General features: G+C 33.3%; 1 protein-coding gene across 1 annotated transcript; it reads left to right on the forward strand.

Moving 5' to 3' along the window:
* Nucleotides 1–518: 518 nt before the first annotated feature.
* Nucleotides 519–3,336, forward strand: LOC138339585 (uncharacterized). The gene has a single exon (XM_069291397.1). It carries the CDS (start codon nt 2,154–2,156, stop codon nt 3,330–3,332), a length of 1,179 nt encoding a protein of 392 aa, XP_069147498.1. The 5' UTR covers nt 519–2,153; the 3' UTR covers nt 3,333–3,336.
* The last annotated feature ends 21,562 nt before the right edge of the window (nt 3,337–24,898 follow it).

Below are 24,898 nucleotides of genomic sequence, written 5' to 3' on the forward strand. Positions count from 1 at the left end.
CATGCCCTGGACTACCTAGTGAGATAGTAAACACGAATGAAGAAACAACAGAAAAAGAAATAATTATAGGAGGAATACTCTTAATAATACAATTCAAAATATACCAAGGAGATCATAATATTACATTAGGAATAAAATGGTTAGAAAAAGTTAAACCATACAACATAGAAAATGAACAATTAACAATAACTTGTCAAAATAAGAAAATAATTATAAAAAGGACAAAATGATTAATGAAAATATTTATACTTGCAAAAATTATAGTAGAAGGATATTACAACAGATATTATACACCTATGATAGATACAGAGCAGAAGCGAATATGTGTAAATATAATTGCCTACCAGAAGATAAATGGGAAAAATTAAAAACACCTATGGTAGTAATGGGATTTAACAATGAAGGAAGTATGATTAAATACAAAGAAAAAAATATAAAAATACAAATATGGGATAAAATATTAACAATAGAAGAAATGTATAATTTTGAATTTACTACAAAAGATATGTTATTAGGAATGCCATTTTTAGATAAATATTATCCACATATAATAACAAAAACACATTGGTGGCTTACTACACCATGCGGAAATAAGATAGGAGCAAAAAGAGTAAATAATAAACAACGAAAAACTATGGAATGGATAAAAGGAAGTGAAAAGATAAACCAAGAAATGGAAAATATAAATAATAAACAAATAACGCAATTAGAAATTATTATATTTGTTATAGACAAAGTCAAATTAATTAATGAACAAATAGAACAATTATATAGTGAAGATCCATTACAAGGATGGGAAAAACATAAGACAAAAGTAAAAATTGAATTAATAGATGAAAATAGTATAATAACACAAAAACCATTAAAATATAACTTTGATGATCTAGAAGAATTTAAAATACATATAAATGAATTGTTAGAAAATAATTACATACAAAAAAGCAATAGTAAACATACAAGTCCAGCATTTATAGTAATAAAACATAGTGAACAAAAAAGAGGTAAAAGTAGAATGGTCATAGATTATCGTAATCTAAATGCTAAAACCAAAACATACAATTATCCAATACCAAACAAAATACTAAAAATAAGACAAATACAAGGATATAATTATTTCAGTAAATTTGACTGCAAATCAGGATTTTACCACCTAAAACTAGAAGAAGAATCTAAACAATTAACAGCATTCACAGTACCGCAAGGTTTCTATGAATGGAATGTTTTACCTTTTGGATATAAAAATGCACCAGGTAGATTCCAACATTTTATGGATAACTGTTTTAACCAGCTAGAAAACTGTATTGTATATATAGATGACATATTATTATATTCTAGAACACAAGATGAACATATAAGATTATTGGAAAAATTTATACATATAGTAAAAAATGCAGGTATAAGTTTGAGTAAAAGAAAAGCAGAAATTATGAAATCACAAATAGAATTTCTAGGAATACAAATAGATAAAAATGGAATAAAAATGCAAACACATATAGTACAAAAAATAATTACTATTGATGAAAATATAGATACAAAAAAGAAATTACAATCCTTTCTAGGATTAGTAAATCAGGTAAGAGAATATATACCAAAATTAGCAGAACATCTAAAACCATTACATAAAAAACTTAAAAAAGATGTAGAATATCATTTTGATGATAAAGATAAAAAACATATAAGAAATATTAAGAATTTATGTAAAAAACTACCAAAACTATATTTTCCTGATGAAAATAAAACATTTACTTATATTGTCGAAACAGATTCAAGTGATCATAGTTATGGAGGAGTTTTAAAATACAAATATGAAAAAGAAAAAATAGAACACCATTGTAGATATTATTCAGGATCTTATACAGAAGCACAAATAAAATGGGAAATAAATAGAAAAGAATTATTCGCATTATATAAATGTTTATTAGCATTTGAACCATATATTGTTTACAATAAATTTATTGTAAGAACAGATAACACACAAGTAAAATGGTGGATAACGAAAAAATTAGATGATTCAGTTACAACAAAGGAAATAAGGAGACTAGTATTAAACATACTAAATTTTACATTTACAATTGAGGTAATAAAAACTGACAAAAATATGATTGCAGACTATTTATCAAGACAGAGTTACACAGCCAGGACAAGATAATGTTATGGAAAACATACTCAAAACCCTAACTACACTTTGTACAAAAGTGGACAGTATGGGATTGAGAATTCAAAAGCTAGAAGAAAAGGAAGAATCTACAAGTCAGCAGCATGACTCTAAAAATGCGGAGCTACGTCGTTCGGCAGACGGTAAAAAGCCAGAACTAGAAGGAGACGTTGGGAAACTCCATAAAACCCATGACAATGTTTGTTTAAATGCAGCTACAGCAAGCACATCTACAACAAAAGGAGCTAGTGGAATAAGATATACAAATTTAAATATGAACAAAATCTTCGATAAACCATTTATTCCAAAGAACCAAAAAGACTCATTATTTATACCACCGCAAATACATACTTACTCAGAAAGTTTAAACCAAGATAAAAAAGCCTACAACCACATAACCCGCTCATATATTGAAAACCTTTATAAAATCAAAAATTATTTAAACTCAACACCTAGATCTCCAACTACCAAAAACCCTAATACTGATTTTATAACCCAAAAGCTACAAGGATATAATAAGTTAATAGCACAACCGGGCACCAATGCAAATCTAGTAAAAACATGTTATAGTTATGGATTACTTAATACAGTTTATACCCAAACAGGAGATGAAATATCTACCATACCAGAGCTATACAAAGCCTTTATGAACTATAAAAGAATTACTAAAGGAACATTGTTTTATATAAAGTTTTATTCAGCACCAGCAGAGATATTATTTGATGAGATAAAACCAATTATACAAGTTATAAAAATTGGTTTGATCAGAGATATGATAATTCCAGAAGATATCGGAATACAACAAGAAATACAAAAGATTGAGATACCAGAATTCTACGCCAACAAAAGAGTTATAGGAATAGCAACTATCCTAAATGAGCTAACTAACAATTATTTAAACGGAAACTCAGTATGGAGCTATTATGTACGAGAGCAAGTTATGATATATTCAAATTCTAAAGAAACCAGAGAACAAGATATGGAAGAGATACGCCAATGGATACTTAGTCTACTCAAGCCAGAGCAAAAACCAACAACAAGAGCATTAAGGAAAGGGTTTATTTCGGAAGAATTATTGACCAGATATTGCAAAATTATTGGACAAAAATACCCCGACCATATATGTTCAAAATGTCAAGGAGAAGATAATGTCATACCAGACGTACAAATCGAATAAGTAAAAAAAAAAAGTATTTGTATTTTGTATTTTGTCGGCTAAATATCAGCCATATGTAGAAAGAAATAATTTTTGTCGTGTTGCGTCGGCTATAAAAAGCCAAATTGTATAAAAGTCGTAAAGTAAATAGTTTGTCGGCCAATCATGTAAAAAGTTTGTCGGCCAATTATATAAAGTAGTAATAATAAGTATTTTGTTTTCTTGTGTCGGCCGAATAAAGAGAGGCCATGTGTAAAGTATGTGTCGGCCACTTTTGGCCAAAAGTTTGTAAATTTTATGTATAAATAGAGGAGATTTCCTCATAAATAAAACACACCTTCATCCTTACATCTCTCATCTTTCTGAATACTCTCTTTACGCTTCCATCCCCTCCATGATAGTTTATGATTTTATTATTAATGTTTGAGACTTTATTTTAATGTGTCATGTATTTTTACTAAAGTCCTTGATGGTCTTCAGGTTTTATTGTCATTCAGGACGAATATTATTCCAATTAGCGGAGAATGTGACACCCTAAAATGAAATAAGGTGGAATAGAGATTTGTGATTATTTAATGATTTAATTTTTTAATAAAATGAGTTATTTTTGTGTACTTAATCAATGTGTGAAGTTTTGATATGTTTGGAGATCAGACGTCCAAGAACATCTATAACGTTCAGAAGGTGTGTCATAGAAAGTGTTCATATGTCTTGTTGTGTTTGAGTGAGTTTTACGTGTTCGTTTTATTTGAAATAGGTGTGGGATGTTCCTTACACCTATATGATAATATTTAGGTGTTTATCTTTCGGGTACAACCCCACCTATGACCCATAAACGACCCTACAGAAGGGCCCAAGAAAAGGACCCAAGACTACCTTGACAATGTCCACCAACAAGGGCAACGATTATTAGTGGTCCAACCAACGGCCCATCGACTTGCCCCGTCCTTTGGAAATTCAAGGTAGTCTATCAAGGCCCCAAATGAAGATATGTATCTACCCACGAAACCCCACCAACCGACCTTTGTTGGACAGACGATCCGTTGGTTGCATCTATTTTTTGAAGACTATCCAAAAGTTATTTTTCATGTAATGACTTGGGGTTTTTGGTAAATTCACCCTAAGTATTTTATGAACCTAGGAAGTCATTTTTAGATCTTTTTAGGTATAAAAAGGAGTTTCAAACCCTTAGACCTAATTGTACACTCCATTTACTAAAACTCAAAACCCCTCACTCTTAAAAGACTCTCAAACCTCCATAGAAGCTAGAACTCAAGAAGGGCTATTAGGGCTGTTTGTGGACATATTTTCATCAAATATCAATAGGTTTTATTAAATTTTAGGTATGGTATCCATCCTAGAATTCTCTTCTATTCAAGGAACCATTTATAATAGATTAAAAAAATGTTTTTTAACCCTAGTTTCTCTATCTAAAACTCTAAATATGGGTCTTCCATGAAAACATTTTAAATGATTCAAATATGATGTTTCTAGTTTTGGTGGGTGGTTTTAATGCTAAAATTATAATGAAATCATAATAAAACTTTTTATCAAATTGTGGCTTAAAATGAGTTAAATGAGCTTTGTTTTGTAGTCGATGCTTTACTTGTGTTGTTATTGATGTTTTTCTACAGCCCTGAGGGCTAATTTATGATAAATTGTTGAGTAAAAAATTATAGGTGATGGATTCTTTGAGTAAAGTGTTTTTTGGAAATGTTGTTTACTTTTAATTATGAAATGCTCTTGAGTGGTATGGTTCAGTATCTTGGTGGATGTGTTTTATGAATGTGTATCTACTTGTGTATGGTGAATAAGGACATGATGGCATATCATGTGAATAAAGATGTAAATGAAGTTGTTCTTGTTAATGTGTTTCATGAAGCTTGTTATGAAAAGTATGATAAGGATTATCTCTTAATCACTTATTTGATTATGTGAAGCATGTTAATGTATGTGATGTGAAGAAAAAATGTCTAAGCATGTATAGAATGAAATGCAAATGAAAGGATTCTATGGTGAAAGGTGTGCTAATATGTACACACACTTACACTTGAATGAATAAATGAAGCTAAGTAAATTGAAAAGGGGACTTTTAGGTGAAAACTATTCGTGAGTACAATAGAAGTGTTTAGTAGCAACCTCACTATTCCCATTAGATTTATAATGTAGTTTGAAGGATGGATACCCTTCATTAGTTGAGATGTGGTGTCCAAAAGTTATTCTTAACCTATAGAATATAATATTGATAATTTTTGGGATATTGCTTGGCACCGAGAGATATGAAGAAGGCGTAGTTACTTTTCGTGAGTTGAGATGTTTTATTCCAATGTACCTATTGAGATGAGTACTCCTCATTAGAAGGGAATGAGTTACTTTGTAGCAAACAACTTATCCCTTAACTATACGCCCTAATAGGTGAATCTATTGGGAAAGCCACGTAAAATGTAACAGAATGACCTTAATCGAGCCAAGAGAGAATTCCTCATCCGATGGGGTTAATATCGAGATTCCATATCTCGATCTCATTGACTATGTCAGTTAAGATAACCACAACAAAAGTAATGAATGTTCTAAGTCTTCTAAAATAGTACTACTTAGGTTACATAGTTGAATGAGACGATATTTATCCATTTGCACTATGTTGGCATTCCGTAAGGGATGTCTTGGTGAACCTTATATGAATTGGATGAACTAAGTTTTCTAAAAGAATGTACTAGTTAGCGTAGGTGGTGGTATGAGACTCTATCTATCCATTGAACTAAGTAGACCTTCTGAAAGGGGAGTCTTGGTGCTAAGCCTTCTAAAAGAGTGTACTATTTAGGGTAGGTGGTGAAATAGGATGTCATCTACTCACAGCACTAAGTAGGAATTCTTAAAGGGAAGTCTTGGTGTGTTGCTTGAGTGTTCTTTTAACGTGTTGTCATTGGGGGGGGGGGGTTATTCTCCCAGGTAGTCTTAAGGATCACTTTGGCGTGTATTGAATGATGTGTATATATACTTCTTTCTTTTATTACCTTTGTGAGTCATAGGATAACCTTAGTTAGGGAAACTCCTACATACATGAGTTCACTTCCTCTTTGCTTGGCCTTCGAAGTTCACTGTTTTGGAATAGGGATAGTTCACTATAAGTCAAAAGGGTTCACCGTAAGATTTTGGGCACTTCACTATGAAATGCTCCCTTTAGTTAGAATTACAGAAATTCTTTTCTAAGTGTTATGTTATGATTCTTATGTTGTTTTACTTCTATATTCTTGAATTTTTAACTTCATTTGCATGAAAATGTGTTTTTACTAATATGACTATTTATGCATGTTTTTGGAAATGCCATATTTAGTACATTATTTGCACTAACCTATAATTTTTAAGTATAGGATTGGAGCAAGGTTGATGTCTCAAGGGCAAAGCTTGGGAAAGATTCTCTCTAGACAAAATATATTTTCATATATTTGAGGGCATCGTTTTTATTCTTTTAGTATTGTAAGTTTTTTTAGTGTAGAGAAATTTTGATTGTTTTCTAAAGTTTTGTTTTCTGTTTTGCAGCAAAGAAAGCAAAATGGACGAGAAAGAGAGAGAGAGAGGTTTAGGCGTGTGAAAGAATTTGTGTGAGATAGTTCCCCTTAAAAGTCGGATAGTTGGCAAGAGATAACCAATATAAGATAATAATTAATAATTAATAACTAAAAATCTGATAGCCCTTATGTTTTTAATCAGCCATTAATTAAATAATATTAATTAATTACATTAATTTACCCACCGAAATAAAAATAATTTTATTCATTGCTTCCACCTGGGTTCGAACCCGGGTGGAGCAAGATATTATTCTTAGAGCCCATTTTCGGTTCTATCTACCGAAAATACCCCTCAAAAATATTAATTAAATATTTTAATATATATTTAGGGTATTTACGATACTATCCTTAGCCTGGAAAGAAACAATTTTACCCCTAGACACTCCAAATATAATATTTCCCCCTTATAAGTCCGACAAAGACTATTTGGGTAAATCATCATATTCGGAAGCCTAACAAGACTGCACCAAACCTTTCCTAGCTCAACTAACTCCCCAAGTAAGTTGGCTTGTCTGTTGCAAGGGTTAATAGGCCTGGTTATACGCGCATCAGTCTGTGTGAAGCCGGTCTAATTGTAGGCATTTTAGACACTTTAAGCATTACTTATCTTAAACATTTTTAGGGTTGTTATATTTATAGTTGTAAAAACAAAACATTACAAAGGTGTCCTTAAAAATATAAATAAAATATTATGTTCCCTCAAACATTTTTAACTTTTCCCCCAATTCTTATTGAGCAAAAATATTTTTCGTTAATCACTCCAATCTTGTTTCCAAAAAAGAAAATGGAGTTGAACTGAAGAATGTCTCAGATATTCCCTCACCTTCTTATTGAACTAAGAAGAACTTGGGGAAGGACACAATTGATTTAGTAAAAGTAATTAAAGAACAAACCAAAACTCTTTCTCGCATAACTAAACAACAAGAAACCGAGTTGGACTAAAGAACAAGAACACAATTTATAAGGCAAGTCTTTCTTTTTCTTTAAATTTTTTAAGAATACTATTTTCTCATAGAATTGAAGAACATATTTTCATAAATTTTCTCACAGTACAGAAGAACATATTTAACGATTTCAAATTCAAGAGGTGAAGAGTTAGTTCATGATGACCATATTTAACGATTTCTTGTTGAAGACGTCTGACTAAAATTCTTAATCACATTGGAAGGATTTTTTTTGAATATTGTTTATAACGTATAAAATTCTATTTTTGGATGTCTAAATTTTAGTTAAATGGTTTTGATATTCTTGTGTCGACAAACACGACCTTTTTGAGGGGGGGGGGGAGTCTAGCTTGTAGTTTTATGTAACGACCTGTTTAGTCATTTTGAGCAGTAGAGTTTATTTTTGGTAATAACTGTCTGAGTCGACGGATCCCACGATGGACCGTCATGGGCACGACGGACCGTCGAGGGTGTCTCGTTACAAAACACTTAGACTCTGAAAAAATTGTGTACTGAGAACAACTCTCTGAACTTCGCGACGGAAGAGCGGGACGGACCGTCGTAGGCACGACGGACCGTCACAAGCTCTTTAATGAATTGAGTCTCTGAACTTTGTGATGGAAGCAGCAGGACGGACCGTCACAGGAAAGACGGGCCTTCACAGGCTGCGTAACCCTGACTGTGTCGGATTTCTGTTAAAAGTTTTAAGGGGTGTTTTGGACTATTCCTGCTTATGATTATAAAGTTAGTGGTTTAATGTTAATAATTCAATTATTTGGGGGTTAAAGGAGATAATTTTGAAATAAATAGTGGGTTAATTTTACCATCTTTTATACATAATTATATGGTTATTAGGGTAAAGGAAAAAGAGTTGTATAAGGAAAAATCAGAAAGAGAAAGAGAGAACGAGTGAGAGAAAGAGAAGAACGCAGCTTTGGGAAAGTAGATTGCTTGATCATGAATTCTTCGGTGGAGGTAGGTTATGGTTTATGCTATTTCATAGTAAACTCTTAATAGCGAATGGTATGTATTGGGTAGTATTGTGAACCCTTCTATATGCTTAATTGTGTGCTTGCATGATGTTATTATATAATTGTGATAAAATAAGCATGATGAGGCTATTGAATCTTAAACCTTAAAACCGCCTTGCTAATGATGATGCCTTTGTATAAAAGAAGGTTTGATGAACTGAATGAATGAGATTAGGGGATCGGAGTGTCACGTTCCTACACCACGATAGTAAAGGATCGGAGTGTCACGTTTCGACACCAGGATAGTATGGATCGGGTGTCACGTTACGACACAAGGATAGTAAAGGATCGGAGTGTCACGTTCCGACACCATGATAGTAAAGGATTAGAGTGTCACGTTCCGACAACAGGATAGTAAAGGATCGGAGTGTCACGTTCTGACACCAGGATAGTATGGATCGGGTGTCACGTTTTGACACCAGGATAGTAAAGAGAATAAATCTTGAATTATGCTAATATACTAAGATTTAATGAACCTTTTTCCCAAATGAGTATGGTGTGGAGGCTTGAGTCCTCATAGATGTGGTTAGGTTGTGCCCAATGGTTATGGTACTTCTTTTCGTCACCTGCTAAGTATTTGGTTGGTTTTATGTTATTATTTGATACATATTGCTTTCTATTCTGAGTTGGCCGATGATACCTACTCAGTACTTGTGTTTTGTACTGACCCCTACTTCTGTGTTTTCTCTTTGTTATTTGTGGAGTGCAGCAAACGTACCGTCATCTTCAACTCAACCGCAACTCTAGCCAGTCTTCATCACACAAGAATTCAGGGTGAGCTATTGTTTCTGGGTTGGACTGGATCTTCTTCTTCACGTCTTGATGTCCTTGAAGTTCGGACATGGACCATTTGTTTTCTTATTTTAGCTTCCTAGACATTATTTGATTTAGTAATTTGAGGATAGAAAGTTCTTGTGGTGATGACTTCAAGATCTTGGGGATAGTAATTGATAAATTTTAGAAGTTATTTATTTGTTATATTATTGAGTTTTAATACTTCCGCATTATAATCTGTTTATTATGATTGAAATTTTGGGGTTTATATTGGTTGGTTCGCTCACATAAGAGGGTAAGTGTGGGTGCCACTCACGACATGTTTTGGGTTGTGACAAACTTGGTATCAGAGCATTAGGTTCGTTGGTCTCATCACATAAGAACGAGTCTAGTAGAGTCTTGAGGAACGGCAGAGGGACGCCTTTACTTTTCTTTGAGAAGCTATAGGACTTTAGGAAAATTCCATTCTTTATATCTATCGTGCTATTACTTGGATCCAATTAGTATCTAGGTGATAAAAATTGGTATATGACCATCTTCACTCTATTTCGCAGATGGTTAGAACTAGAGCAAAAACTGCTCCAACACTAACACCGGCGAGACAAGATGCGTCTGAGCAAGCCACTGGGCTGTAGCTCGAGGAGGAGCAGTGGCAAGAGGCTGCGGTAGAGGTCGCGGGAGGACGTTCTCTAGAGGAAGAGGACAAGCACCTGGCCCATCTGGTACTAGGGAGGTGACTCCTCCACCGATTGAGGAAGTATTAAGAGAGGGTGAGGAAGGGGAGAATGAACAAGTGCAGAGTGAGGAATTAACACCCCAAACTACCTCAGAGATGATTAATTAGGTTCTTGCTTATCTTAGCGGGTTATCTGATCAAGGCAAGACACCTTCAGTTATTTCTGCACCAGAACCTCAGGTTCCGGGAGTACAACATGCAGCTGCTGTGGCTCCCCGCATGGATGCCTCATCGGAAATAGGCACGTTTCCTCGATTGACTACAGTACCTATAATGACAAGTGATCAGCACGAACTTTTCAGTATGTTCTTGAAATTGAAACCTCCAGTCTTCAAGGGGGCTAAATCAGAGGATGCCTATGATTTTCTGGTTGATTGTTATGAGTTTTTACATAAGATGGGCATAGTGCAACGATTCGGTGTTGAGTTTGTAACCTATCAGTTTCAAGGAAATGCCAAAATGTGGTGGCGATCGTATGTTGAGTGTCAACAAGCATAGGCACCACCTATGACTTGGGCATCATTCTCTAGCTTATTTATGGAGAAGTATATACGCCGTACTTTGAGGGATAGGAAGAGGGATGAGTTCCTGAGCCTAGAGCAAGGCAGGATTCGGTTACTACTTATAAGGCTAAGTTTCGTGCATTATCTAGTTATGCCACCTAGCTTTGCTTCAGTCCACAAGAGCGGATTCACTGTTTTGTGAAGGGATTGAGGTTAGATTTGCAGATTCCGTCCTTACAAGTAGCTACTGCAGCAAAATCCTTTCAGGAGGTGGTAGATTTTTTGATAGAAGTAGAGGGAGTGAAGCCAGACGACTTCACCATGACATCAACACCTATGAAATTTTGTAAGGGAGGCGAGTTTAATGGTTCTTACTCCAGAGGGAATGGTTCAGGAGGTTACCCAGCCCGACCTATTCAGTCTTCACTGCAGGCGATAGCTGGGGGTCCAGCGCAGATCGGTCAACATTTCTCTGAGTTTGGAGGTTATCCCCAGACTCCGTCGTTCTCACTGAGACCTATACTTGAATCAGAGAGTGTTATGGATGTGGAAAGACTGGACATATTAAAAGGTATTGTCCAAAACAGAGTTATAGACCCACAATAGTCAGAGGTAGAGGTGGTAATGGAAGAGGCCGCTATTCCGGAGGACGTGGTGGCCAAGGAAATGGTGGTCACCAAAACGGCCATGGTGATGGGAAAACTTGAAGTTCTGCAGCGCAACATGGTAGAGGCAACGGGCAGACAGGTGATAGGGCCCATTGATATGCTTTCCCTGGGAGGTCTGAAGCGGAGACATCTGATGTTGTCATCACAAGTAATCTTTTGGTTTGTGATTGCATGGCTTCTGTATTATTTGATCCTGGCTCCACGTTTTCATATGTATCTTCCTCATTTGCTACTGGTCTTAATTTACATTGTGAATTTCTTGACATGCCTATTCGTGTTTCTACTCTGGTGGGTGAGTCCTTGATAGTTGAAAAAGTGTATAGGTCTTGTCTTGTAACTTTTGTGGGGATCAATACTCATGTAGACTTGGTTATCTTAGAAATGGTTGATTTCAATGTAATTCTGGGTATGACTTGGCTTTTTCCAAATTTTGCGATCTTAGATTATAATGCTAAAACTCTAACGTTGGCCAAGCTTGGGACATATCTGTTAGTGTGGGAGGGTGACTACACTTCTACTTCAGTTCGTAACATCTCCTTTCTTCGTGCTAAGAGAATGGTTATTAAAGGGTGTTTTGCTTTTTTGGCACACCTCAGGGATGATACTACCCAAGTACCTTCAATTGAGTCGGTTTCGATAGTCCGTGAGTTTCTGGATTTGATTCTAGCAGACCTTCCTGGTATGCCACCGGATAGGGATATTGACTTTTGTATTGATCTGGAGCCGGGTACTCGCCCCATTTCCATACCCCCTTATAGGATGGCTCCCGCTGAGTTAAGAGAATTAAAGGCTCAACTTCAAGAGTTGTTAAGCGAAGGCTTTATTAGACCAAGTGCATCCCCTTGGGATGCTCCTGTTTTGTTTGTGAAGAAGAAGGATGGAAGTTTTTGGATGTGCATAGACTACAGACAACTGAATAAGGTAACTATTAAGAAAAGGTATCCTCTTCCTCGCATCTATGATTTGTTCAATCAGTTACAAGGTGTTTGTACCTTCTCAAAAATTGATTTAAGATCTGGTTATCATCAATTTAAAATACGGGCAACGGATGTGCCAAAGACTGCTTTTCGGACAAGGTATGGACATTATGAGTTCTTAGTAATGTCTTTTGGACTTACGAATGCCCCTGCTGCTTTTATGAGCTTGATGAACGAGATTTTTAAGCCATATCTGGACCTCTTTGTCATTGTATTCATCGATGATATACTGGTATACTCAAAGAGCAGGAAAGAATATGAGGAGCACTTGAAAATTGTATTGGAAATGTTAAGGGATAAAAAACATTATGCCAAATTCTCCAAGTGTGAGTTTTGGCTAGATTCAGTGTCCTTCTTGGGGCATGTGGTTTCTAAGGATGGAGTGATGGTGGATCCTTCTAAGATCGAAGCAGTGAAGAGTTGGGTAAGACCTACTAATGTTACAGAGGAAAGGATCATTGTTGGTTTAGGTAGCTACTACCGTCGATTTGTCAAGGGATTTTCCTCCGTTGCTTCCCAATTTACAAATTTGACTAAGAAAGGTGTTCCATTTGTATGGTCAGACGAGTGTAAAGAAAGCTTTCAGAAAATCAAGACCTTGTTGACTACTACACCAATTCTTACCCTGCCAGTGGAAGGTAAGAATTTCATTATTTATTGTGATGCATTTGAGGTTAGACCTTGAGGTACTGACCTTCTGAGGGAATCGTTAGATAAAGTGAAAAGCATTCAAGAAAATCTTTTAGCAGCTCAAAGAAGACAGAAAGAAATATGTAGATCGAAAGGTTAGAGACTTGGAGTTTATGGAGGGTGAGCAAGTTTTGCTGAAGGTTTCACCCATGAAAGGGGTGATGAGGTTTGGTAAGCAAGGTAAGCTTTGTCCGAGGTATATTGGTCCATTTGAAGTTCTGAATCGCGTGGGGGAGGTAACTTACGAATTAGCCTTGCCCCCAGGACTGTCAGGAGTGCACCTGGTATTTCATGTGTCTATCTTGAAAAGATACCATGGGGATGGAAACTACATCATTCGTTGGGATTCAGTTCTTCTTGATGAGAATTTGTCTTATGAGAAGGAACCTATTGCCATCTTAGATAGAGAAGTCCGCAACTTGAGATCAAGGGAGATTGCATCCATCAAGGTTCAATGGAAGAATCGGCCAGTTGAAGAGTCCACTTGGGAGAAGGAGGCCGATATGCAAGAAAGATACCAACACCTGTTTACAGATTCAGGTACTCCTTTTCGTCCTTGGTTTTCTTCTTGTGATCGTTCGGGGATGAACAATGGGTAAATTGGTATCTATTGTAACGACCTGTTTAGTCGTTTTGAGCAGTAGAGTTTATTACTAGTAATAACTGTCTGAGTCGACGTATCCCACGACGGACTGTCATCGGCACGACGGACCGTCGAGGGTGTCTTGTTCCAAAACACTTACTCTGGAAAAAATTGGGTACTGAGAACAACTCTCTGAACTTCACGATGGAAAAGCAGGACGGACCATCGTAGGCACGATGGACCGTCACAGGCTCTTTAATGAATTGAGTGTCTGAACATTGTGACGGAAGTAGCAGGACGGACCGTCGCAGGAATGATGGGCCGTCACAGGCTGCGTAACCCTGACTGTGTCGAATTTCTGTTAAAAGTTTTAAGGGGTTTTTTGGACTATTCCTGCTTATGATTATAAAGTTAGTGGTTTAATGTTAATAATTCAATTACTTGGGGGTTAAACGAGATAATATTGAAATAAATAGTGGGTTAATTTTACCATATTTTATACTTAATTATATGGTAATTAGGGAAAAGGAAAAAGAGTTAAATAAGGAAAAAACAGAAAGAGGAAGAGAGAACGAGCGAGGGAAAGAGAAGAACGCAGCTTTGGGAAAGTAGATTGCTTGATCACGAATTCTTCGATGGAGGTAGGTTATGGTTTATGCTATTTCATAGTAAACTCTTAATAGCGAATGGTATGTATTGGGTAGTATTGTAAATCATTTTATATGCTTAATTGTGTGCTTGCATGATGATATTATATAATTGTGTTAAAATAAGCATGATGAGGCTATTGAATTTTACACCTTAAAACCTCCTTGTTATTGATGATGCCTTGGTATAAAAGAACACTTGATGAACTGAAAGAATGAGATTAGGGGATCGGAGTGTCACGTTCCAACACCAAGATAGTAAAGGATTCGAGTGTCACGTTCCGACACTAGGGTAGTATGGATCGGGTGTCACGTTCTAACACCAGGATACTAAAGGATCGGAGTGTCACGTTCCGATACCAGGATAGTAAAGGATCGAAGTGTCACGTTTCGACACTAGGATAGTATGGATCGGGTGTCACGTTCTGACACCAGGTTAATAAAGAGAATGAATCTTGAATTATGCTAATATACTCAGATTTAATGAACCTGTTTCCCAAATGAGTATGGTGTGGAGGCTTGAGTCCTCATAGATGTGTTTGGGTTGTGCCCAATGGTTATGGTACTTATTGTTGTCACCTGTTATGTATTTTGTTGGTTTTATGTTATTATTTGATATATATTGCTTTCTATTCTGAGTTGGCCGATGATACCTACTCAGTACTTGTGTTTTATACTGACCCCTACATGTATGTTTTCTCTATGTTATTTGTGGAGTGGCAGCAAACGTACCGTCGTCTTCAACTCAACCGCAACTCTAGCCAGTCTTCATCACACCAGAATTAAGGGTGACCTATTGTTTCTAGCTTGGACTGGATCTTCTTCTTCACGTCTTGATGTCCTTGAATTTCAGACATGGACCATTTGTTTTCTTATTTTAGCTTCCTAGACATTCTTAGATTTAGTAATTTGAGGATAGAATATTCTTGTGGTGATGACTTCCTGATTTTGGGGATAGTAATTGATAAATTTTAGATGTTATTTATTGGTTATATTATTGAATTTTAAGTCTTCCGCATTATATTCTGTTTATTATGGTTGAAATGTTGGGGTTTAGATTGGTTGGTTCGGTCACATAGGAGGGTAAGAGTGGGTGCCACGCACGACAAGTTTTGAGTCATGACATTTTATTACCACCATCAATTGATTAATCACTAAATAAATATAAACACTACCAAAAAATATACATTCGATGAAATTTATTTGGTTACATTTATAACAAATGTCGGAAATGATGAATTTTGCAACATTTGAGAAAAAAATGTCATAAAAATTATATTTGATGCCAAATTTCGTAAAATTAATGAAATTTGATATCAAATATCATAAAAATAGTGACACTTTGTCCAAAATGTCACTATGATGATGACATTTATTTCAAAATGTCGTTGTTTGGAGTGACATTTATCGAAAATGACATTTAAACGATGACATTTGCTAAAAATATTGAATTTAATATGACATTTATTATAAAATGTCATTGATTTTAGTGATATTTAGAAAAAATATTTCTTAATAGAAAATTTAACGTAAACGGCAATGTGATTGATTATAGTGATATTTCTCTAAAAACGTCACTAAAATAGTGACATTTGTTGTAAAATGTCAATATTTTTGCAACATTTACCAAAAGTTTTGCTAAAATAGCGACACTTGATAGAAATGTAAAATATATTATGAGATTAATTGAAAAATGTCACTGATTCGACCGATAAATAGTGAAAATGTTGCTAAAACATTGACATTTGTATACAAAAATCTAATATATTATGTCACTTGTTGAAAAATGTCATTGATTTTTATGACATACGATGAAAAGTACTTTTAAACCCAAAAGTGGACCCATGTTGGTTCGTGAACTCCCTCGTTAAAATATTGCAGAGTATAGATATGGTAAAGCTTCATTATTTCTGTAGATATATATTTTTTGAATCTCCTCAATAACAAGGAGAAATTTATGTTGCAATGGCAAGTCCCCATAAAATTAGGTTGTATGTCAATGGTTCAAATCCCTATATAAGCATTTTTTTTTTCTTTATTTTATTTTCATTTGTGTTTTCATGTTATTTTAAACTTTAAAAGATATGCTAAAAGTGAGATTTTCAACCAAAAAGACTTTAATGTTCCTATTTCTAAAGTCTTATTACAATTTTATACTTTTATTTTTTGAACCTCCTAAATGAAAATCTTTGGTCCGCCACACTACTACAAAACAAGTTTTTTTTTCCAATTATTTAGTGGCAATAAGTTATTTCCCACTAATTAATTCTTTAAGCTTAAATATTAGTGGCATATGTACTATACCGCTAAAGGATATCTTTTAGAAGTCGTTTGGTTTGAATACTAGTTATCGTTGAATTAGTTATGATAGGATAAGTTATGATTGGATATATTGTTTGATTTGTCAAATTCAAACTATTATTCATTGTATAATTATAGGACAAGTTGTTTGTTCACACAACCGTCACCCTGTTTAAATTATATTTTTACATTTTCTTTGTAACCATTAGTTATTTATTCTAAAAAAAAAAGCACCTTATTTGACTTATATTTTTTGTATGTGCATTTACATGATTATGTCGTATGTATGAAAAATAAACTTTCATTATATTTAACTAAAAAAATAAACTTTTATTTTATTTAGCATAAAAATAAAATTTTCATCTTATCTAGCTTAAAAATTTGATTCAAATGATATTTTTTCTTTAAAATAAAATTTTATATTACTTAGTGTAAAAATAAGTCTTTCATCTTATTTAGCTTAAAAATAAAACTTTCATTTTCAGCATATTAAATTAAATGAAAATTTAGTATTAAAATTATCTATATTTTAATATGGATTATTCAATTTTAAGTGAGTAATAAACAATTTAATGGCAAATATGTAATTTAATGGTGAAGTGATCATTCCAAGAGGATAAAAATATAAACAAACAACAAACAATTAAGATTGTACAGGTGAGTCCAAATAGAGTGTTTTCATAGGTAAAGACAAAAATCGGGTAAAGACCCAACTCAATTCAAATTTGCTTGTGTCAAGCCCGATAATGAGTTATAAAACGACTTAATACTGAATTCAATACCCAAATTTTACTAAGTTTTAATTGTTTTATTGTTCTTTTTACAATATTTTAGTACCTAATAAATTTATTGTTTTTGTTTACAGTGACTACATATATAATACAAAAAAATTTGAAAGTGCTTCAAGAATATTTTAATAAGATTTCTGTTGTTTGAAATTTGTCACAAATGGTTCACCTTTTATGAAGAAAATCATATTTCATATTTAAATACATGAAACACATATTTTTAATGATGAAATTTTAAATTTCGTAGATAAGTTTTTTATGAGATCAATTAACTTAGATTTGAAAAAGTAAAACAATGTAAAAGCTATTATCTCCAATTTATTCAATTGTGTTGATTGAGAATGAGGTGAATATATCGACGACAAGAAAAAAGTGAAAGAATTCTTCTTATTTTTTGCAGCCAAATAAGAATTCTAAACAAACTCTTATAGTTTTAGTTTAGATCTCAAGTTTCCATATCATACTCTTTTTGTAATTTTTATTTAAATATTAATAATATATGACTCTATGGAGAGGAATAAATATTTCTTAAAATAAATTGATAGTAAAATTTTCTTGTCCACTGCCAATTGAGATAAGTTATTCTATAAAAACATTTGACAAAAATGCTTACAGAAATTCATTTCAGTACTTATAATTAATAGAACTCATATGTCTATCTCTCTCATTACTCTTTCCACTCTACTATCTCACCCAACTACCTCCGATGTTGCTCGTCACTTTTCTATCCCAGTCACCTTCCTATTATTTCACTTGTCACTTTCATGTGTTGCTCACGTATCTTGTATCCAAATACAAAAAAATCACATAAGATACATATATCTGTTGTATGTCTAGTGTGATGATATGATATTATAGGCAAATGTCATTTTCCATTGTTCTATCTTGATCTTGTATATGGCATCCCAGATATATGTAAATAAAACGAGATTAATGTTTTTAATTTTTTTCTAGTGTAAGTTACATGTATCAAAAGTACATAATTGAATCTCACTTGCCTCTATTCCTATTTCAGTGTATATGGTAGAAAAAAAATATATGTATGTTCATTTCACTTGAAATTTTGTATGAAATTATGCAATTAGGTAGTTTTTTCTTTTAAAAGTTAACATTACATATCCAAATAATTTTTTTATTTTCAAATCACTAGACCTTCGCAATAAATTTTGTGTATATCGTGAGTTAAAATTTAATGATTTTTAGGGAGGCTGAACAAACAGAAATTATTTTGTTTGCTTAAGTTTTATGGGGTCATTGACCTGCTCATGTATCCATTAACTACTAAATTTATATATAACATAAGTTATTTACTGATGAATCTTGTCTAGATAACTTTATATAAAAACTATTTTATTATTTGTTATATCAGATATACATATAATACAATGTTTTTATTAAATAATAAATATTTTTAAAACTGCAAGTAAAACAATTAAGACTTAGTAAACCTTAGAGGATTGAATTATAATCTACATCTTAACTTAAATAACTTGTAATTGGAAAAATAAATCACTCATATATTAACTTAATTTATTTTAATTCACATAAATTCCATCAACATGCTCATTTAACCCCTCTAATTTATTCAATTTTGCGCATACACATACACAACAAACAAAAATTTCTTTTTATTTAAGTTCCCTAAATTCACGACACCACTAATTTAGTTCCCATTTCAATTCACTACAAGAAAAGCCCTTAATTAAAACCAATATCTATGGAAGGGCTAATAATCTTCTCTCAAAAAGTATATCGATAGAAACGAGAATGTATTCTAGTCCTTATTTTTATTGTATATTGTGAAAGTATTAAATTTGGTCTTGAAATAATTTATAACTAATACCAAATGGTAATCTATGGTTTTGAGCGGGAGATATTTCTCTAAAGTTAATATTAAATTAATAAAATACAAATGTTATTTTTACAAAAACATAGGCACCAAATTTTTATGTTGACAGTGAAAATTAAAGAAAAGGAGCTTTCTGTCTTCTCATAAATATAAAGTTGCCTTAGCTAATTCTCTCTCCACTGGAAATCCTCCAACACTAATCTCCACCTTGTAACTTATTTTTGTTGCAACTCTTTCTTAAAATTCAAGCAAGTACCATCTTTTCTTTGTTGAAGGTAAAAATTCATTGCAAACAACAAACTTACAGGTTCTTTGCTCTATTATTTCCAAATGTCTTTTTGATATCATTTTTACCTGTTATATTGAAGTTGCGCTTATTGTTTATCATTTTATCAAGTTCACTGATTCATTTATTTTTCTCAAAACTCATTCCTAAAATCGAAGCAAGTAACATCGTTTCTCTGTTGAATCTAAAATTTCAATGAAAGACTTACATGCTTGTTATTCTATTTTTTATAAGACGTTCTTTGGTAACATTTTTATTTGTTGTATTAAATTTTATTTTCTTGTTTCAGATCGTTTTAAGGTTATTTTTTTCTTCATCATGTCTTTATTGGGTTGAGATTTCTAATAGATAGTTAGATTTTCTGATTTCATAATTTAGTTTTATATAATAAGTTTTTCCATACTTTTCCAACAAAATAATGAGTTGTTATGTTTTTTTCTATTGAACTGTTATTTAAATCTAAAAAGGTTACAAATAAATTGTTATTCCTCTTATTTTATGAGGAACAAAAGATATTATGACGTGAAACGAATGTGACAACACTAATGTTTCCCATGGAAAGTTAGGTAGTGTGAAAGCTCTATGACAGGAAAATAAGCTTTCTTCAAAGTATTGACATATACAATAAGAATGACCATGAATATGAGTTATCAATTATATTTAACAAATTTTCATAGATCGAGTTCATGGCTCACCAACTTGTTCATACTTCAAGCACAATACCTCGTTTGAATCCACATAGTATAAGTAAACAATTTTTCATAACTTGAGTATGAATTTCCCTTCCTTGTACTTCTCTGAATTTCATCTCTCAATTGTTCAACATACTTTGCTGGAGCTTATGTTTTATTGTCAAAGAGCACTTGTCTATACCCACACATCTTAAGAGCTTCCTTTAATTCCTCAGGGAGGGAACAATCTAAGTGATCATTCAATGACTCATTATCTTTGATCTTATCCCCCCTCCAGTATATACCACAATTATGTAATCACTAATTTTTGTCCCGAAGACATTCTTAAATTACTGGATAGCAGTCTGTATTTTTTTTTAAACCTAGGTGGTACAGACAAAACAAAAAGAATAGTGTGGACACCATCATCGCCCAAATGTTGATTATAGTGTTACTTTTCTCAATATAACATTCCAGTTTACATAAATATCATGTATAGACACAAAGATCATCACATCAAAATAAACCAAAGTTCACCTTCACACATACTAATAAAGCCATAGAACCAAGATAAACATCAAAACTCACCTTTTCTCCCTCAACCATATAGATACCCTTTCATCCAAGCGATAACATCAAAAAGACCACCGGACAAGAAAATCATAAGAGAGAGATCTTATTGAGTTAAGTTCTATGACACCACATTAGAATGTTGAAGAAGGGAAACTCTATCGTCCTATAGCCTCTAGATCATAGATGTGTCGCGACTCACCAACGATAATCGAGACTCTATTAGACGTGGCAATATGAGAGTTGGACCCCAAAACAACATTTATAAACCTCATGCTCTGATAAGATATTTTTAATGACCATGGAGCACCCTGTAGACGTAACATGGTGCTTCGCCTCTTTGAGGTCTTATAAAAGACCATGTTATCATTTATCCAATGTCATGCGTAAATTTAGCGGAAAATTTACAACTTTCATAGCACATCATATGTTTGACATCACATTCATTAAATATAAAATATATTAATACATAGTTAAAAACTCTAGTCTCTTTATGTCATCCTATACTCAACATCATTAGAGTATAATAGAGAAAAGACCCATTAAATATAAATCATAACTAAAAAATTACAAGACAATGAATATAAACTTGTCATAAGAAATTCTTGGAACAGAAAGACCACTTTCTTGAGCTTGGGAAACACATATAAAGACCATCACTTTAAGAAAATCCTTTAAGCACCATAATTTATACTTTGTGTAAAAATTAGAGATGAATGGAGTAAGTACAAGATTGCATTAAGCATTACAACCATGCAAAAACATGCATTTAATATGAACATTTAATGTGAAACTATTTATTTAGTGTTTTTGTTAAAACGTCATAAAATTTTGATACAATATGCATTATACCATTTACATTCTTAAATAGGCATATATAATTAACATCCGTAATAGAAAATCAAACATTGTATTTAACACAATAGGACCACTTTACAATAAACTCCTAGACCTTACAATGAACTTCTTTTCTTTATTTCATTAAACTCCCAAATGACCCACTATTGATACTTGGTGCAATGTATCACATTAGGGCCACAAGGTATTCATATATACAATCTAGATAAGACAAACACCTATAATCATAGAAGTGTGCTACTTCATAGATACATTTAAGTCAAGACCGTAATGACATCACATAATATACATCAACTTGCACTTGTACTAAGTTCACTTCACATAGAGATTTATAAGACTTTAGTCATGAACCCAATAGAAGTCTACTAGTGCAATGCACATGTGAAGCCCCATAACCTCACACATACTTAGTAAATCTATAATGAGACCACAAGTCTTAACAATTTACTTCATACATCAACAAGACGAGCATAGACAACTTCATTCATGCCAAGAAAGACCTTCATCGTATAGTCAATAAAACAAACATTATGCATATACAATAACACCACTTCATAAAGACTCATTAGGACTCATACAATGCATATCATCACAAAAAGTAGACAAGACTACAATGTCATGCACAAGGCACATAAACATAGTCACGGGCATTAGAACACCTTCCTAGGAATTCCGTCAAGATCCACTTGTCCAATTCATAGATGAAGTCCCATACCCCCACCTACACTAAGCAACTACCCTTAGGTTATCCTTTTTATGGTTCTTACTTTACTTCCATTCTCCATTTTACCTTAAGGAAACTATTGCCTTAACCAACCCTTATACGATGCGTGCTAACATGGAATAAGGTGTTGTAGAGCCATACACCAAGGGAAGGTGCTCTACTTAGACAAAATAGAACATTAACAGATGCTAGCATACTAAGTCATATCACTTGCTATATCCTATGGGGTAAGCATAGTTTATTGAACATTAAGTCATATGTGCAAAACCTCTTTATGCAAAATGGGGCATTTTACTTATCCACTATTTGAAATATCACTCTTTGCCCTTTATGTTATGAGCCTGACCACCTCGTGAGGACTAGGGTGACTTACCTTGTTACAATGGCAAGGGACACCCCTCATCTTCAAGTTCACTCGATGCTAAGATAAGATCCCTTTATTGAAAATCCTTTATTAACATAACTATGAAATTATAGGCTTTAGGAGATTGAATCCTCACATGCTAACATCATAGGTCTTTTATAAGAGTTCATCAACCTTAATCATATGAGATGTTCTTTCACATGGACATAGCATATGTAACGCCCAATGTAGTTTAGGGTACACTTGAGCACGCCATTTAAGTCCCCTCCATTGTCTAGATCATCATACATGTGTATGTGTATACATATATGTGAGCAATCCATTATCACAACACAATAAGTCCATATATGTTCATACATTGATGAATAAGTGTATAAGTGCAACTATATGAGCAATCCTTTCATATAAACACATTTAGATACTAGGAATAGTCATGCTTCATCATACCACACACTTGACATCATATCACATAAGACATATATATAACATATTCATGCATTCCTATTCATTTAGATAGAAAACCACACCTAGGATCTATTTTATCAAGTGAAATGCTTAGACCAGAACCCATACTCTATCCTATACTAGTAAAAATATCAAGTCAACCTAGTTGAGGGAATCAGTAAAATGGGTCACGAACATATACTCAACATGCATAGTAGTATACATTAGTCCATATGAGAAAACCTTATATTAGACACTATGAACCTATACTACTTGTAAGCATGTAGTAAGTGTTAGTGTGTGTACATTTTTTAACATGATCACATAATGGATATCAAAGACACATTTATGCAACCACCCTCTTAGGAACAAAATGCATATTCAGGCATAGACCACACAAAACATAATAGCATTTGAGACAATTAAACTTCATTACTTGCATTCAGGACTCCTAACCATAGCTAATTACACATTCATGTAGGGGTCTATAGGTATGGGAACATTAACTATCACAACTCATTAATGGCAGAACCTAAACCTATCCATAACATAGTTATACACATGATTATACAATAGCCATACAACTTAGATTTCATGCAAATCCGTAATTTGAGATTTGATCACAACTAAAATAAAAAACTAAATATAGAATTCAGACGGTGTGATCATCATCACAACACCTTCATAATTCAATTGCCTTCATGGCCACTATCACATAAGATATTTATAATACAATAAAGTAAACACGACCAACATAAGTGGACCATACCACATAATGTCATACAAGACCTCATTATCTAAAAAATCCATATAGAAAAGTAGAGGAAAAAGAGTTATCTTACCAATTGATCATCCTTTAATAACCATTGATAAATAGTCCTTTTTCATGAACAATATATAGGAAAGTAGCTAAAGGCATCTTAACATAAAAGGAATCATACTTCATCTAGCCTAGAATTAAGATCACATTATGTTTATTGCATTACCAATCTATAGAGAAATCTTAACCCAAATCCCTTTATTTGATCATCAATAATTCATCTATATGCCAGTATCTACAAATATAGTCACACAATAGAAATCTACTATTCTATCATACGATTATAAATATCATAGAGTAGTCCTAGTATCCAAATTCAACGAAGTTAATGTATTATGGAACTGAGATCCTCGACGGACCGTCGTGCTTGGAACGGTCCCTCATACCTGTTCGTTGAGGGTAATGAAGAAAGCGGCAGAAGAATTTGTGAAGTATGGGAAGACAGAGGCCATGACGGCCCGTTCTGACCACAACGATCCATCACGAGGTCCGTCGACTCAGACGCGTTTTGACAGATTTTCAATAATTAGAATCCTTCTTTTATTAGGTTTTTGTTTTTATTATAAATAGTTTGAAAAAACTCGTTTTTGGGGATACACTTTTGATAGTTAGACTTTTTCATAATCTTTAGTTCTCTGGTTCAAGTATTGAATGATTAATTTCAATTATTGATATACTTTTGTGTAATTGATTGATGGTGCTTTTATTGATTAATCAAGCGAATTTTCGGACTTTATTCTTTCATTAAATTAAGTGCATGACTTCTTATATTCAATATATGAATAGTGTG

Source organism: Solanum lycopersicum, chromosome 11 (assembly GCF_036512215.1).
Source record: "Solanum lycopersicum chromosome 11, SLM_r2.1".
NCBI lineage: Eukaryota > Viridiplantae > Streptophyta > Magnoliopsida > Solanales > Solanaceae > Solanum > Solanum lycopersicum.

Bases quoted from the DNA above. Each gene is read 5' to 3' on its own strand.
- LOC138339585 (XM_069291397.1), top strand. From the start codon at position 2,154: ATGGAAAACATACTCAAAACCCTAACTACACTTTGTACAAAAGTGGAC.